Source organism: Vigna unguiculata, chromosome 3 (genome assembly GCF_004118075.2).
Source record: "Vigna unguiculata cultivar IT97K-499-35 chromosome 3, ASM411807v1, whole genome shotgun sequence".
Classification (NCBI taxonomy): Eukaryota; Viridiplantae; Streptophyta; class Magnoliopsida; order Fabales; family Fabaceae; genus Vigna; species Vigna unguiculata.
Window position 1 is genome coordinate 50636435 of NC_040281.1, and position 18085 is coordinate 50654519.

The 18085-nt window shown below is 29.7% G+C and overlaps 2 protein-coding genes across 9 annotated transcripts; one reads left to right on the top strand and one right to left on the bottom strand.

Moving 5' to 3' along the window:
• The first annotated feature begins 6716 nt into the window (after positions 1-6716).
• LOC114178934 (SWI/SNF complex component SNF12 homolog) lies at positions 6717-10468 on the top strand. Of its 7 annotated transcripts, XR_003603401.1 has the most exons (5): positions 6719-6870; positions 6963-8439; positions 9547-9678; positions 9779-9879; positions 9968-10468. XR_003603401.1 is itself a non-coding variant. In XM_028065085.1 (3 exons), exons 2-3 carry the CDS (start codon positions 6974-6976, stop codon positions 9614-9616), a joined length of 1536 nt encoding a protein of 511 aa, XP_027920886.1. In that variant the 5' UTR covers positions 6719-6870; positions 6963-6973; the 3' UTR covers positions 9617-10334. The 7 variants fall into 7 exon arrangements, 2 of the variants coding, with proteins under 2 accessions (XP_027920887.1, XP_027920886.1); XR_003603402.1 differs by lacking the exon at positions 9779-9879 and having other exon boundaries at positions 6718-6870; positions 9968-10334; XR_003603403.1 differs by lacking the exon at positions 9779-9879 and having other exon boundaries at positions 6718-6870; positions 10246-10334.
• A 3318-nt stretch (positions 10469-13786) lies between these two features.
• LOC114179025 lies at positions 13787-17867 on the bottom strand. Of its 2 annotated transcripts, XM_028065214.1 has the most exons (7): positions 17614-17867; positions 16631-16676; positions 15958-16069; positions 15687-15754; positions 14305-14408; positions 14045-14097; positions 13787-13946 (listed from the first exon to the last, which is right to left on the bottom strand). In XM_028065214.1, the coding sequence occupies exons 1-6, from the start codon at positions 17716-17718 to the stop codon at positions 14059-14061; spliced, it is 474 nt and encodes a 157-aa protein (XP_027921015.1). In that variant the 5' UTR covers positions 17719-17867; the 3' UTR covers positions 13787-13946; positions 14045-14058. The 2 variants fall into 2 exon arrangements, with proteins under 2 accessions (XP_027921015.1, XP_027921014.1); XM_028065213.1 differs by having other exon boundaries at positions 13798-14097.
• Between the last annotated feature and the right edge of the window lie 218 nt (positions 17868-18085).

The window sequence follows — 18085 nt, forward strand, 5'->3', positions numbered from 1 at the left end:
TTTTGTGTTTTACTTCTTTTGCCTCCTTTGCATTAATGTGTGAGTCAGTTTTCGCTTTTGAAGGGTAAAAGTTGCACTTAATTTAAATTTAATTTTTGTCTTAAAATATTTATTAATTTTATTAAACTATTATTGTTAATATTATTATTTTTATATGAAAAAATATAAATTTATTGAAAAAATATTTTTATTTTTATTTAATAACCTAGAAAGATAACTTAGAGTAACAGTATTATGATATTTGATTATTTTATAATTAAAAATTAGTCTATAAATAAAATTTTATATTTAATCGAGTTTAATTTTATAAGAATGAGTATCTCTTAAAGATCGGTGACAAAAAGAAGAAAATGAACATCTTCTTAACAATAAGGAGTTTTGATTATTACGATGACTTATGATGATGCATGAAAAAATGTCGAAGAGTTAAAAAAATGCTTAGATTCAAAAGATACATTGAAGACTTAAAAATTTAATGTTGTTTATGTCTTGTAATTTGTGTATGTTATTTTAAATAGTTAAATTAATATATTAAGAGTAAAAAGGCAAAACTCATGCAACATACAGTTGAGATAATATTTTATGTTTACAAAAGGCACTGTGATAATAGATTACCACTTATGATAATCTATTATGATAAGTATTTTCTTAATTTTTCAAAAATTGTTATGAAATAATAGATTATCACTTATGATAATAGATCATTGTCATGTCACATGATGATGAAAGTTTAATGTCACATGTCAGAGTATCAGTACTTCGATATATTATTTTGTATTTAATTTAGTTTTTACATTTGAGATTTTAACTCAATTTTTTTTTCTAAATTCAACAATATTGTCTTTTTCCCAAATAAAACTAAATTAATAATTAAAATTAATTACAACTTTTATTTATATATATATATATATATATATTAAATTAAGTTTTTATAATTTATACATCAAGTTAATTAACCTAAAAATCATCATTGTATCGGTTGTTCTTAATTATTAACATATGTTAGCAAATTTATCAGGTCCTACCATTGTTTAAAAATTTTACTGTACGTGTGAATAATTTGAAAATATCACCTTAAAGAACAAAATATGACTTCAATATCCAACGATGATCCTTTTCAACACCAAAATCTCTAAATGTGTGTTTTTATGTGGGTGATGATTTGAGGGAAAGGAAGATGATTAGTTTTGGTTGATTAGAAGGTGATATTCATATTGTTCTTTTTTATGGATTTGGGGATGATAGTAGAGTGGATTTGAGAGTAATTTTTGTGAAAGTTTGTGAAATATTTGATTGATGTGATTAAAACAATTAAATTTAGTAGATAAAAATGTAAAATAACTTAATTGTCTTTGGTATTAAAAAAGTATAATAAAATGATATTTAAATAAGTTATAATTAATTTTTCATATATTAATATCATAAATAAAAATATTATAAATATTTATTAATTGAAAACAGAGTTGGAATCCATGGCTTGATAGAGTTGAAATTGCACCAAAAAAAGTGAATGGAATGGAATATATTCCACAAAAAACAAAACCGGTTAAAATGAAGGCTTGAAAGAGTTGGAATCGAATCCAACAAAAAGTTAATAAGTTCTATTGAAGTACTATGAAAAGAGATGTGGTTACCCACAAAAATAGATTTGAACACCCTCAATAACAAAGACAATATTGTAAAATTAGCTCAATCACTCTCCAATCTCTGTATGTCAGAGGGATAAAATAAAACCACAAATCTCTCAAATTACCGTTAATTGTGTTTCCCTTTCAAATCTAATGAAAGAAACACAAATATTCTTTATGTTCATCACCGTAACAACATGGTCTAAAAATACATTCTGTAGTACAAATAATAAATAATGTATATAATTCATATATAATTTGGTGGGTAATGAAGTATAAAACGCTAATTGGGCGTTTGTTTCCTCTTGTCTACTGTGTACGTGGACAAATGTACAAATGAATAAATTGTTTGTTTTAATAGTTTTTAGTAAAAATGAATGAATTAATTTACTATTCATGTAACGATTTGCAACCTTGCAGAACACAGAGATATGCCCTTTTCTACTATTCATGCAAATGATCACCAATTTGCCATCTACTTTCAATACTCAATATGAAAAATACCACACATGGCAAACCTTTCCGTACTTCTTCAAATAAAATCCAAGAAATGTATTTAATAATAATTTAATAACAATAAATTGTACTTTTGTAATTTTAAATAATAATTTCAATTTCATTTAATATAATTTCCATTAATTATATTTAAATTTATATCACCATTATCCTTAATAGTAAAATAATAATTATATTATTTTATTAATTAAAATATTTTTTAAATCTATCATACACATCACATTATACACAATTTTTCATATAAAATCACACCATATTTCCCCTACTCCAAACAACACCATAATTCACTTTTTATCTTCTAAAATTCATCCACTCCTTCTCTCTCAAATCATCTCTCCAATCCAAACATTTTTTTTTTATTTCTATAACTATATCATCCATATAAATTATAGTTTAAGTACAAATTCTTAACTATTTAGTGGATATAACATATATTACCTATTTACTTTAACACACTCTCGATTACAATAATTCACTACTCTTAACACATTAATTGTCTACACGTGTTGTATAATATTAAATAAGCATTTTTAAACATAACTTCATGGATCACAATTCATAGTATTTTTTTAAAATTAAATAGTGGTCATATTTCACATATATGAAAAAAAAAACTTAAATATAATTTTTTTACTAGTACCTACAATCACATTTATTATCATTAAGTATTCTCTCTAAACAACATATGGATTATTTTTATGATTTCATTTTGTAAACGTGCATAGACATAAATAACATTTATGTAATATTATTAATCAATAAACACTAGACCTACTTTCACACATTTGGTATTATTACCTAAATATGTCGTAAAAAATCAATCAACCATGATTAATGAGTATTGGTGAACATGGAGCATTTGATCGATTATGTAGCTCACATAGTCGATTATGATCAAACAACCACATAATTTATTATCATAGGTTAAAAATAATGTCTTATCTAACTAAAGGACAACAATGAAGTATACAATCATTAACAACATCACAAAAAAAAAAGAAAAAAAACTAAATACAAGTATCATTGGCTTACCTCACATTTAAGTGAAGGTAGTTTATTAATTCTAAAAAAGACATCAGTATTGTGTTTCTTTCTCCTTACTCTTTCGTCGTCGTGACTCCATAAGCAAATAATTAAAAAATAACTAATTTGATAAAGGAAAAACACATATTGATTGAAAAAAAAAACATGGTTTATTCAAAGACAATTCTTATATAAAAAAAATTAAATACCTGTTTTTTATGATAGCAACATGTAGAAATCATAATAATATTTTTGTTTTTAGACTTGAAGTTATATGAAGAACATTACACAAAAATAAATATTGTTAGAAAATAATTAAAAAGAGAAACGTACAATATCCATATAACCCCTCTTATATTGTTCCCTTTTGCAACGTCATGGAGCAAACGAAGGTCAAATAAATTGAATTTAGTTAATTTATTTATATTAAATTCAAAGAAATTTGTTCATTAAATACACAAGTCATCACATATTATAATAAGTAGAAACGGGTTTTATACTGTATAATGATAATATAATTTTTATTTTTTGACTTATTTTTTATTTTATGACGTAATTTTTTTAAGTAAATTATTAATTAATGTACTATTAATTTTTTTAAAATTAATAATTTACACTAAATGAAGTTAGGACAAAAAGAATTAAAATAAAGAAAAAATAGAAATTATAGTATTATTTTTGTTGTTGTTGTGTGAAAGAATGAGTTGAACTATGATGTCCAAGAGATTAGTGATGTGAGAGGATACTGTGCGGTGGATATGATGTGTGATATTATAATATGCAGTAGGAAAAGATATATCCTGATTTGAATTCAATGAATGGGACAGTGACATGATGATGATATCATGACATCGTAGTTTTTGATTTTTATAGTGAAAAAGACCACATCATTCCTTTCCTTTGACTGTTTTTTCGCTTTTTAAATTACTTAAGATCATCTCTTTAGATTTTATTGGTAGTTAGGATAGGTACGCCTGAGAGACTCTTTTTATCATCCAAATTATTTATTTTTAAAGAAAATTTACATATCAGGACATTCAAGAAACAGAATAAGGGTATCTTTGGTTCTAAGGAGGTAATCCGATTTACTTCAAAGAAATTGTAAGAATATGTGAGGATGGATTTAGAAAAGAGGAGATGAAACTCATCTCTTCTTAATAGAAAATATTTAAAAAAAAAACATATAATCACATACTATTTTATTAATTAATTTATAATTTTTAATTAATGGTATGTTTATTATTATAAACTCATTTATATATTTGAATTATAAAATATATTAAATATTTTAATATTTATGTTATAAACTAATATATATATATATATATATATATATGTGTGTAATTTAACATTTTTTATTTATTAATATTAACAATGATTATAATACAAATAATAATTTTAATAAATAATAAAAATAATAATAATTAACCGTAATAATAATATAAATTTTATTAATAATAATCACATGAATTGAAACACATAAAAATTAATTAAAGAACTAATGAATAATAATAATTATTATTATTATTATTAATATTAAATCATGTGCATAATTAAAGATAATAATGACGACAGTAATAATATTAAAATTAATAATAATATTAATAATGATAATAATAATTACTACAATAATAATAATTACATTTAATTTTATATTAATTTTAATTTTAAGGATAAAATTTTAATCTAATAATTTTATTTATTAAAATATATTGTTTTACTTATCACATCCATCAAAACATCCACAAACTCTTAAATTTTATTTTCAAATTTATTTACTTTACCTTTTTATCCCTTCAAATAAATAATTTCATTTTTCTTTCTCTATCTCCTCGAATTCATGTTCTCTCTCTTTTACAAAATCATATACTCACTCCTCTCAAATTCATCCTTACAAGTAAATATTTTTTTTTATCATATTTTATTAAGAGTCTTTAACTTTTTTCTTTCTGAAACAAAATTTGTATAACTTCAATTCTTTTTAGTGAAGTTTTACATTAAAAAAGTTTTGTATATATTTATCAATTTATATTTTTAATTTGTATTGAAGACTTAAATTTTATAATGATAAGTTGTGTGTTTTATATTTTAAAATTAACGGTTAGATTTTATTTTAGATGAGAAATTTTTAAACAAATTAGTTTACACTAAATTGAATTTTTTTTATTGAAAAATGAAATCACAACAAAGATCAATTATGATAAATATTTAAATTAAAGTAATTTCGAAGATTAGTGGAACTTTGGTGGCGAAGGGGTTTTGAAGTTGAAGATAGAAGATGGATTGGAGGTTAGTAAAGCGAGAGATGAATGGAGAAAAAATGGAGGGAGGGAAGGGAGTTTAAGAGAGAATGGAGATAAAGACTCCTCTTCGCAGGAGAGGAGAGGAAAGAATAAAAATAATTAAAATTTAGATAATAATTTTAATGAGAGCTAAAATTGAGTTATTAGATTTTGTTCGGGGTGCAGGAAAAAGAAAGGAAAGTACCTATTTGAAAAGTTATTATAAACACATAACGAGAGGATATCGAATATATATATACTTATCATGCATTTATACTTCAATTTACACTATGTATGTATATGTAGTTCTATCTAATATTTTATTGATATTTATTAATGATATATTTAATTTATAAAATTATAGTAAATTATAAAGAAATAAGTAAATAATGATCAATTTTAATGTCAAAAAATAATTTGTCAATATAGTAATCAATTTGTTGTATCAATTTATAAGTGTTTCTATTATAAATTGATTTTTAAATTGATCACTAACATTAACTACTATTGATTTGACTATCAAAATAATTGGTTTTTAACATATTTATTGTTACTAAAATTTATTATTATTTAAGAGTTTTTTTAGTGATATTTTTATGATGACAATAATTTATATTTTTTATGTTGAAGACTTTATACATATAGTTTTAATTTGGATTCACACAAACAATCATATACTTATTGTGTTTCTAAGAATTATTATACTTTTCAATATTCATATATTATGTATCTATCCTTGATCGTATCATATTATTTTTAAAATTAACGTATCATTATATTGGACATCCTATTTACACATCATAAATACTAATAAAAAAGATATTTTATTTAAATCGGTGAAAACAATAAAATTTCTCTTTTTTCTGTAACAATAAACATAAACTAATTATCATTATTATTGTTATTATAAATATTAAATTAAATATAAATAATTACACAATTTTATTATAAATATTTTTTATTTATTTTGTAAGTAATATTTTAATTTTAAAAAATGTCAAGTTTAAAAATAATGGTAAAATGAAAAAATATTAAAATTTAAATAAACGGTTATTTAAGAGATGATATTTATAAAATATTTATTTTAATTTAAAAAATTAATTAAAAAATAAATATGCACACAAAAAGAAAGGTAGAGATATTTTACTAAATCTGTTATAGAACCAGAGTAGAAGAAAATGTGGGCTTTGTAATGGAGCCCAGCCCAACCCACCGGAATGGAGTGTCGGGATGAGGCAGGCCCAGTTGGTAGGAAGTTGGAAAAGTGAGAGGAACCGAACGTTGTGCGTTTAGAGAAGAGTACTGGAAACAAATTTGAGAAATGGAATGGCGCAATGACCAGTGCTTACGTTATGACACAGTAATGGAGAAAGAAGCAATCGCCAGCAAACACTGAAATCTCCTATCTCTAAGGATAAACAGTAAGAACATTTTTCTGTCCTATTTTCCATCTTAATTAGGGTTTTCTCGTTCTTCCTTCTTCTAGATCTAATACTTCTTACAACCTATTTAGAATTTAGAACAATGAACAACAATAATCCAGCAAAAAATGCTGCAACGCCGTCGTTTTTCACCAACCCCGCTGCACCCTCAATCCCCATGAACCACCCAGCACCCCACCTTCTCTCACAGACGCAGCCTCAACCGCAAACTGGTGCCTCTCACTTCCATGGCCACTTTCAGCTCTCGCAACCGCAAAGCCACGTCCTGGCGCAGCCACACCCTGTTCCTCACCCACAGGTGCACAACAATTCCAACACCAATGCCAACGTTGCAACACCTGCGCCTCCCAAGCGTGCAAATCACAAACCCCCTTCACGCCCTCCCGGTTCCTCCAACACCAACCAATCCTCTGCCTTCAAGACCATGGAACTTACCGTGGCGCCTCCTCGGAAAAAGAGAAGCTTTCCCGAGAAGCTCATTCCCGACAAGGTGGCCAAGCTTGTGCCCGAGTCTGCTATTTATGCTAAGTTGCTTGAACTTGAGACCCACATAGATTCTGTTTTGGTTAGGAAGAAAATTGATGTGCAGGAGAATTTGAGAAACCCTCGCTGTGTTAGGAGAACGCTTAGGATTTATGTGTATAATACATTTTCGAAACAGGTGAAAGTGGAACCTGGGAAGATTGATGTGGAGGAGCTTTCTTGGGTTCTCAGGATAACCGGAAGGGTGTTGGAAGATGGTAAGGATTCTGTGGCAGATGGAGTTTTGTCTAAAGAAAATCGAAGATTCTCGGCTTTCTTCAAGAAGATAACCGTTTACTTGGATCAGGGTTTCTATCCGGATAACCACGTTGTTGTGTGGGATAGTGCCCGTTCGACTGCGCAGCGCGATGGTTTTGAGGTGAAGAGGAAAGGAGATAAGGAATTCACCGCGGTTGTTAGAATGTCAATGAATTATTCGCCTGACAGGTTTGTGGTATCGGCTCAGCTGGCTAGAGTGTTAGGGGTTGAGTTTGACTCCCGCTCTAGGATCATTGCTGCTCTATGGCACTATGTGAAGGCTAAGAAGCTGCAGAGTCCGAATGACCCTTCGTTCTTCATGTGTGATGCTTCTCTCCAAAGGGTGTTTGGGGAGGAGAAGATGAAATTTTCTGTGGCTTCGCAGAAGATATCACAGCATTTGTCACCTCCGCAGCCCATACACCTGGAGCATAAAATCAAGCTTTCGGGAAATTGTCCAGCCGGAGCTACGTGTTACGATGTGCAGGTTGATGTGCCTCTTCCACTAGAGAAGGATATGTCTTCATTCTTGGCAAGCACTGAGAAGCACAAAGAGATTGATGCTTTTGATAAACTGATCTCAGATTCCATAAAGAAGATCCATGAACATCATAGGAGACGAGCATTCTTTCTCGGCTTTAGTCAGTCCCCAGCGGAGTTTATTAATGCTTTGATAGCTTCTCAAAGCAAGGATCTGAAGCTTGTTGCTGGAGATGTGAGCCAGGGTGTTGAGAATGAACGACGTTCTGACTTCTACAATCAACCATGGTAAGCATTATTCTACTCTCCTATTTCTTTTTGTTGAGAGTTGAAGATGGTGAAACAACCTTTTAAAACAGGCAGGTTAAGTGAGAAAGTGTGTCTGGCTGATCCTAATTTTAGAGAGTAACCATTACTAGTGCAAGGCTCCTCTAAATGAGCAAATAAGGGTGTATAGATAGGACCTTGATTTGATTTGAAGTACTTTCAAAAGTAGATACTGTTTTAAGTACAAACTTATTTCAGATGTGCCTTTTCCATTTTATAGTACTATTTTATTACTTCTACAGAGTTTTGTTTGTGCTGTCAAATGAGGCCTACATCATGCACTGCAAAGATAATAAATGTTTTATGTCTGATTTGGGAGAATAAAGGCAGAACCAGTAAGGGTTTAATCTTGATGAAGTGTATATGACTCGAGTTGTAATGAAAATGGTCTGAATATGTCACTTTATTGCTTGGACATTTTATAGTGGGATTGAGATTACCTTTTATTGTTTACAAAAAGGGAGCAATGAAATAAGCTATAACCTTATAGTTCATATATTAGCCCCACTATAGTCACCTTCTTAGCTGGCCAAAATAGGGATTTTATTTTCTTAAGTTTAGCTCCATCCACTGCACACCAAATTGAGAGCGAATAAAAACTAGACTGGATAAATAGAATGGGATGGATGAGGTCCTATCCCCTTCCACACTGATCTATTTTTATTTTTACAAAACAAACTTTCTCATCCACTTCATCATTTTCCTTCTATCCAATTATGGCCTAGGATTCATTTGTGTGTATTTTTTAATGATAATTAGACAAGTTTTTTGATAAAAAAAATGAAAAAAAAGGTTAACTCTGTTTATTCTCAAAAGTTGGAAAAATTAACCTCCAGGACAAAAATTATACAAGCACATTTTTTCGAAGTTTATCTAAATGTACAAGTGAGAAACCCTGCCGCTCCTTTGGGTGTTGATAATGACCAAGTAACATGAAGAGTAAAATTGGAAGATATGACGATTGTATCTTTTATTCATTTTTTTAAGTCATGTCGACCTTCAAATATATTACAAGAATTTAAGGAATGTTTCTAATTGGTTTGGATTCTTTTATTTTTAAATTTCCAGGGTTGAGGATGCTGTTGTTCGCTACCTGACGCGGAAAAATGCTCGAAGTGATGCTCCTGGAAACATCTGAGAAATTGTGAAATAGCTTATTTTTTGGGGTGGAGGTGATTAGTTTTCTGCCACCACCTTTAGGTATTGACCCAACACTGCTAAACTTTCTATTCCATGCTTCATTTATGTTTTGGAGTAGAGCACTAGCAAAGTATATTGACTCAAGAATTGTGATCCCTAGCTCATTTTGGGAGTCCCAGAGCAGTTTCGGTATCTATTGGTTCTCATATGCTCCTCTCACCCATTCTAGTTTGGGACAAGATCAATGAGCTAACAACTAATGTATGTAGCTCCAATGTCTTCACAATGGTATATATATTTAAGTGTTATGGATTAGATATCTATCTACCTTGTACCCTTTTTTTTTCAGGCATGCAGTTCGGAATGCAAGGCCACATTTTGCTGTATTTACCTAAAATATAGATTTATCAATTTGTTGTTTGAAGCATATAAGTTCATGGCTCTATCTGATAGTTTGAAGTAATTCATGGCTTGGAGATGGACGAGTTAACAATTATTCGAATGTTTCATATTGCCATGATTGTTGAGATGTCTGTTGGGAAAAATGCTTCTGTAGAATTATCAATTTGTGGATCAACAGGAAGAAAGTATAAATGAATGCGTTTTGTTCTCTCGGTGCATTTCCAGGAACAGTTTGAAGAGTAAAATCTGAATGCTCTTTGTGCCTGTATCGTCGAGCCCACTGAGAATAAACAGAGGAGTTGAGAATTGTTCAAGAGAGGAGACTATCTTTCTATGTTAATGTTATTTAACCCAATATATGTAGGACAAAAATAATAGTTTATATAATTTGTTATTGTAATCGTAGTTAACTTAATATAAAATGTTCCTAAAGTGCCCTTTATTAAAATTGATATCAAGAATAAAAAGGATCATGAAACGTAGAATCTCTTTTGAAGATGATGTCATTGAATAAGGTGAAAGTAGTTGTTAACTGTTGTTTATATTTTGGTTCACTATTAATGAATTTTCTTCCTAAATTTGTGAACACATCCTAAATTACGTGGGTGTGAAAAGAACTCGATAAGCGAGAGAATCGGAAGAAGGACTTGTTTTCAACTTCTTTTTTTAAGAATGAGATCTTAATTTACTTTTTATGAATTTCAGCTCACATCATTTTTAGGATTTTAATGTAAGTTTTCTTTAATGTGAGAGTTTTTCAAGACTCTATTTTAATAATATTTTTCTCTAAACTTAGACAAAAACTAATTTTAAGATAAAAACTAATTTTTATTTACGAACCATGATCTATTTAAGATTAAACTCTAATCTTAAATTTTATATCATGTTAGTACTCTCTAATAGGAGAGTTTTATAAGATTCAAGTCTTAAATTTATAATTTAGAATATGACCCATATAATAGAGATATCTTTAAATAGTTGTTATTAAAAATATATTATTTTGTCCTATAACATATCTAAAAATGAAAAAAGTCAACACTTCCACAACTAAAAGTGTGATTAGTTTCTTGGAGATCCAAATAGACATTCGAGTGGAATTTCGGTCATGTTAAAATGTTCGGCTGAGTCAAAACAACAATAAATATATCTTTACGTTGAAAAAAAAAAAACACTTGAAAACAATAATTACTATGTTGAGATTTCAACAACGGTAACAAATACTACTATATCCCTTTCTATCATTTCGATATGCAATAAATCCAGCCAAAATATTGGGATTCCTAAAGAAATCTGATATGCTTAATCCATTTTCTGATGCATGTAGTCTATTTGATTTTGATATGTATCATCTCTCTTTTGATAAAAACTATTATATTAGCACCCTCAACTACTTAACATTTATAGGTTAAAAACAAGTGAGAAACAATAAAGGAAGAATTTTGGACTCAAGAATATTATATTTAGACCTAGTTTGCATAAGATGAGTGTTAACTACTATAGCTTTCATAGGAACAGAAACAAACTTAGAAGATGATGGATAAAAAATGATAGATGGTGTAGTAAGAGACTCGGGTGTGTGTGATAGAAGTTATGGTAATTTAGATAGAGAATTTTGTGGTGATGTAATAGTGGGTTCAAATTGAAATAAGAATGAAACTCTTTGATAAAATTAGGTGAATTAAGAAAATTATTGGCATAAGAAAACTTAGCTTCATTAAACAAAACCTATTTTGAAAGACATTCACAGCTCTTGTGTAATGAAAAATAGGTAAGTTCTTCCTGCATCATGTCATTTTCTTCCTGCACCCTACTAATTCCGGAATTTATTTTCCGGAATATAATAAATAATTCTGGAATTTTCTTTCCAAAAGCCAATCAAATCCTTCTTTTATGGAAAGTATGAAGCATTTTTCTAGGGTGGCCGTGGAAATTTGACGAGGAAAGTATCTTTGCTTAAAAAATACCCTAAGAACAAACATTCCTCATATTTAAAATAGAACTTGCTTGAATGATAAGGTCTCAATAAAAGAAAGTAAGTACAAGCAATTTAAGAAAATGAAAATCTATATCTTTATTAAAAACAATAGTATAATGAATAAAAAGTTTTGGAGAGGTTGTTGGCATGATTCAAGGTAATAGAAAATTGTAAGAGAAAGGGAGCATGATTCAATAAGTAAAACCCAAATTAATAATGTGTATATACTTTCATTCAAGAATCCCACATATATTGATTATGTATATGAAGACAAAGACAAATGAGTTAATGATTAAGACCATGGTTGGTTGAAAAACTAGTAAAAGGTCAATATTATTCACACAAATCAGATTGAACACTTTTAATTTTAAAATTAAGATGCCTTTCAATTGTTCACTTGAAAGTTTGACAAATAGGAAATGTTATAGTTTTAAGCTTTATAAGAAAACTCCAAGGGAAACTTGAAAAGGTATTAACAAAGGACGCATAATATTTATATTTTGCACGAGAGGGAGGTAATGTGAGAATAGTTAAAATCAATTCCAGATGAGAATAGAGAAATTCAGGCACAAGAGAAATCAAATTGAGAAAAATAAAAGTCAATTTTATTGGATTGATAAATTTTATTTAATCGTGACAATTTTGATTACATGATTGTTTATTAATCCAAAAGCTGGCCTTCCTAGATCAAGGTAATCGAAATAAATATTTAATCGTAAAAACATAAAATTTTATGATTTTATATGAATTAAATCTTACGCATAATTGTAACGTAGCAGAATAATTAAGATTGTCGTAAAAAATATAAAATTATATAAATTAGTAGAATAATTAAGATTGTTACACAAAAAACATAAAAGTGTACAGATCTTGCATAACATAATAGGTAAAATTGAAATAATAAGCTTGAGAATATTAATAAAAAAGCATGAAGAATAACTAAATAGCTACTGGCTCTAATAGAGAAATTGCACACAAAATATAACTAAGTACACACTTTAAAAAATATAACAAACTAAATAATGTTACAATATATAAGTTATGTGTTTAAAAAACGATTCCTCATTAAAATTTAATATAATTTATCTAAAACTTAACCTTTAATTTGCATTCCTTTACAAACTAAGAAAATTATAAAAAATCAATTTTAAATAATTATACAAAAATTAAAACTTATTCGTATCATTACTTTTTATATTTTTTATATTACACAAATTATAAGATTAACAAATAACTTTCTAAAGAATATTCAAATATTTGATATTTCATTTACATTCTAATAAATAATATGATTTAAATTTGCTACAATAATTACATATACCACAATATGTTACATAAACAAATTATAAAGCATATTGTCATGTAGATTAATATTAACACAATTATACAAAAGATTTAATAATAAAATATTAATATTTTAATTACCATTATAATTAAAGTTTTGTTTGAATATTTATTCAGCAACAGGAGAAAGAAAAGGTTTATTTTAACTCGTTAAATCTAATCTAATTCTCCTCTGAAAATGTGATTAGGATAGTGATCATCTCATATATCCATCGAACGGAACCGTGAAATCCCTGTATGAATCTATTTCCAACATTGTCGGCCGCAGCTAAACCCTTTGAAAGGGCTAATGCATTGAAAATGTATAAGCCAAATAGATGTTGGAATTGACTACATGATGATTATTTAAAAAATCTGAATGCAATGGTTAACAATACAAGACATTCCACATGCTATAGGTCACCGTTGTCTAACTTAACAAGAGTTCAAATGCAAAAGACAAGGATGCAACCGCCAGATCGTAAACAAAACTTGAAAACCACCATTGATTGTCCAATTGTGTAGTTGACCTCTACAAATCATGCCCCAAAAAACATACTTAACGCTGATAGTCACGAAACGGTAGTAGCTCCAAAACGATAATATTCATCTGTAACTGTAATTTGCACTGGGTATGTATACACATATATATTAGTTCCAGATCCTAAGTTACATTAAACACTAACTACTCTTACATTGGATGCTTAATGAACAGGGTATTCCTACCACCACGCTATGCTTTAACCAGTTGCATCTTTTAGACGAGTGATAAGCTCCTCCTGCAGATTTTATTTCGTGTATTAGGATAAGGAGAGAAGGTAAGCAAGCACGTTGACAACAATCAATCATGGACACTAATATACCAGTTGACAGATATTACATTGTGATTGTGACATATGGAGTAAACAAAATACTATCAAGCAAATTAGTGAGTGATATCTTCCAAACGCATGTATGTCAAAACTGTAGGAAGACTGGAAACTTGCCTTCTTTCCCTTGGTTGAAAGACCTTTAGCTTTCAAAAGAGCACGAAGTCTCTCTACCGTCAGGTTGTGCAAGTCCCTAGTGGCTGTTTGACTGTTTGATCCCTCTGTATGATTAAAACCCATAACAATAAGACAAAATTGAAATACAGATGACAAAAAGATCCAGCCTGCTAAGTAAGTCTCTTTCAAAATAAGGAACCATTGCTATGGATTGAACATATGACTTCAGCTGAAATCCTTTCCTCACAAGTTCAAAATCATCAGAGAACAGCTCAGGAGGCAACTCAACTTATCTTGTTTACCATTATTCTTTATTAGTCTCTCTGTCAGTGGAGGATATATTCATGGTGAAAGCATGCATACAGAAGAGGATAGGTAGTCCTGCTAGAGCATTGAACCTCCAACACACTCACCAAATCAAAGTCGTGAAAAATCATGTCATTCAAAAGCAAGCTATAAGTTCATCGACCTCTTATAGGTTTAGTATGCAAAGCAAATTCTCTTGCCTCTCAGGAGACTACACTAGTGACATTCGCAAGAATCAATAAAACATTAAAACCTCACTTTGAAATTCTACAGCAAAAACAAGCATCATTATATGCAAAACATGTATTAAAGGAAATCACTACATAGAAACACTAACATGTATGTATATCTGAAAGGTTAAGATCAAAGCATAAATCAGCAAGCAGATATCTGACTTCTATACTCTTCAAAAACAAGGTTAAGGAACTGACGTCTTTCCCAAGAAAAAAAATTGAATTTGAATTTACAAGGACATATACAGCACCAATGACCAACCATGGTTCTGTTTTAGGTTTGTCCTAAACTACTGCCAATTAAACTTCCTTTTAAGAATCCAGCTTAATACACTATACCAGACAGTCAAAATACTCCTAGAGTTAGAGACGCAATGTGCACTTTGAGGACATGGAACTTACAAGTTCCCATATGATCATATACATTGTGGAACACACTCACATTCCCGTGTTCTATTGCACTTTTTAAATAACACTAAGAAATACATACCTTATACCTTATAGAACTCAGTACAAATTACCAAACATGAAGGTGATGTCTATCCAGTCCATATTTACTAAAAAAATTAGAGAAAAATGTTTACCGATGTATTTAAAATGGGGTTGACGTGCACGTCTGAACATGTATCAGAGAGACATGTCTTCCTAAAGTATAATTAAGAAATGAGTAATGTTGGACCTACACGAGAATTTTGATTTTAAACTAGTAATATCAAGAAAAAGATAACATTTTTGTCCTGAGCAAACTCGTTATATGGAGGTAAGTAATTTATGACAAAAATCTTCAAATATATTTCAGATTTCACCCAATGCTAACTTATAATAACTACCACATGAACCCACCTTGTCGGGAATTTATTTGATTATTTGTTTTCTTGGCTGAAGATCTTTCCAAAACCTTTTCGGCATTCCTGACAAAAAGGTTTGATTAGATAGTATTCAATAAAAAAAAAGACCAAGATAAAAATATAGGCACCAGAGAATGAGAGATAGATGCCATAACTTTTTTCACAAGTTACCAAACTGTAAGAGAAAGAAAATTGATTGGGAATTTGTAGATTGATCATAATGTACACTTGAAATATCACTCTTCCACAAAAGGTGGGAATAATACCTCTTTCTGGAACCATCAGATCCATCCTTTGAGCTGGAATCGCCCCTTTGTTTCTTGAGGGTGAGTGATCTAATCAGTATGTTTTGTTGGTTTGTCTTAATATGTTGACCTTCTGCATAACCAAGGGAATAAAAAACGTCTATTTAACAATAATTATCTATTTAAAAAGCTAAAAGGACATAGCTACTATCTATAGGAAGAGTATATATTATGGCATTGTGACCAAGAGGATGGTCAGAAATTTTTTAAACTTAACTTTACGTGTAAGAATTCTCTAAATTAAGACTACCAAAACAAAGATAAGTGGCAAACAAAACACTAAACGAGAAGAGGCCAAACTACATAATGAACTCATATGTTCACATATATACTATTTCATGATAAAGTTGCGATCAAAGGACATGCCTCTAACATTAAATTATGTGTAAACAAACAGTATCTGAATCTGGTAGAGTAAAATGTCCCATGCGGATGAAAAATAACTGATCTTACAACTGGTAATGACAAGGAAACTTGTGGCTTAGAGTTGTTTATAAGGAAGAGAAAGTTTATAACCCAATGAAACATTTCTGTTTGTTTCTCTAAGGTTACTGCTTTGGCAGCAGACTAAGATACAAAAAATTGAAGCCGTAACAATATTTGTTACAAGTTGAAACAAGGTAAAGAACAGGACCTGGTGGCGATGTATCATGATCGCAGATATAGGCCCGCATGCCCCCCTGCACGATCAGAATATCAAATTCAAACATAATGTCTCTCATATAACAAATAACAATTAAAAGCAGGAAGTCTCCTATATTCCAACAATTGGAGGGATGTAATTTTCCATGAGAAAAAGAAAAAGAAAAATCACCATGACATTTACAACTCAACATAAAGAAACCTGCATCAACGAAGGTAGGGTCACAGAATCACTTGCTAATAACTATAATGTCACATGACCCTGTTTAGATAAATTTCTCCAAAAAAACCCATCGGTGAAGAGAAAGTGAATTGATTTCTCTCACGGGCCAAAATCAACTTATGAACTCTCTTCTCTAACTTCTCAAAAAACTAATGTGCATAAGTTGCTCTATGAAAAAAACTATATGCATTTTCTCCTTCTCATTGTCTTCTCCTACAAGCTTCTACGAAGAAGTTTATTTAATACATTGCCTACTACTCAACAAAGAAGGCAGCATAGTGCAAATGCATAATCATCATCCACGAAAACAAAATCCTTTAAACCATACAATATGAAACTTCTATTTTATTTGCGGTAAACTAGTAATGACAGTTGATAGGCGAAATATAAAACACACCTTTTAACACCAGCAAGCTTGGATTAAAACTCCATAACAACCCCTTAAAACAAACCTAAGTCCAATAAATCTCTCCTCCTATAACTTTTGCCTCACTAAACACCTTGAAATTCCATAAACTAGAGAACAGGAAAAAAAAAAGTTAACATAATACAATAAACATTATTTCACACAAAAACCTAAATAACAAATCGCTTAGTTTCACCAGCGCTTCTACAAAAGCAGGGAGAACGTTCTGAAAGCACACGGATCGAAATCATCGCAGTGAATGTAGGTAGGTCCGAAATCTGAATCGAAGAAAAAAAACACAAAAAAACACAAAAGAATGAGAAGAGAAAAAGGGGAATTGAAGTACCGGATTGGACGAAACGATGGTGGAAGAAAAGTGGCCTCGAGAGGGGAGATTGGCGAGGAAGGAGGAGGCGCCGGAAGAAGAAGGATTGGGTGCATCCATTACCATGGAATGGAAGTGAGGTTTCGCAATCGCAGTGAAAAGGAGAGGACTTGGCCTCTCTCGTGTGCTCTTCTCAGTGTCACACTTACACACTAGAAAACTGAAGCCACGACACCAAACACACCGTAACTTTCTCTCCCTCTGCGCTTTATATACATGTGGACCAACACAGCCAAGGCCTTCTAATATTAATTCTTAACCTTAATATTAAGAATGTGCAAGCATAATCATATTTTAACTCCTTTTTTTATTTACTTTTAATTCATTATTTTTATCATTTTTAGATTATTTTTTTTTATTTTTTTAGTGATGTGATATGATGATTTAAAAGTGACAGGAATGATGAGTTAAAATATCATTATCCTATAGTCTA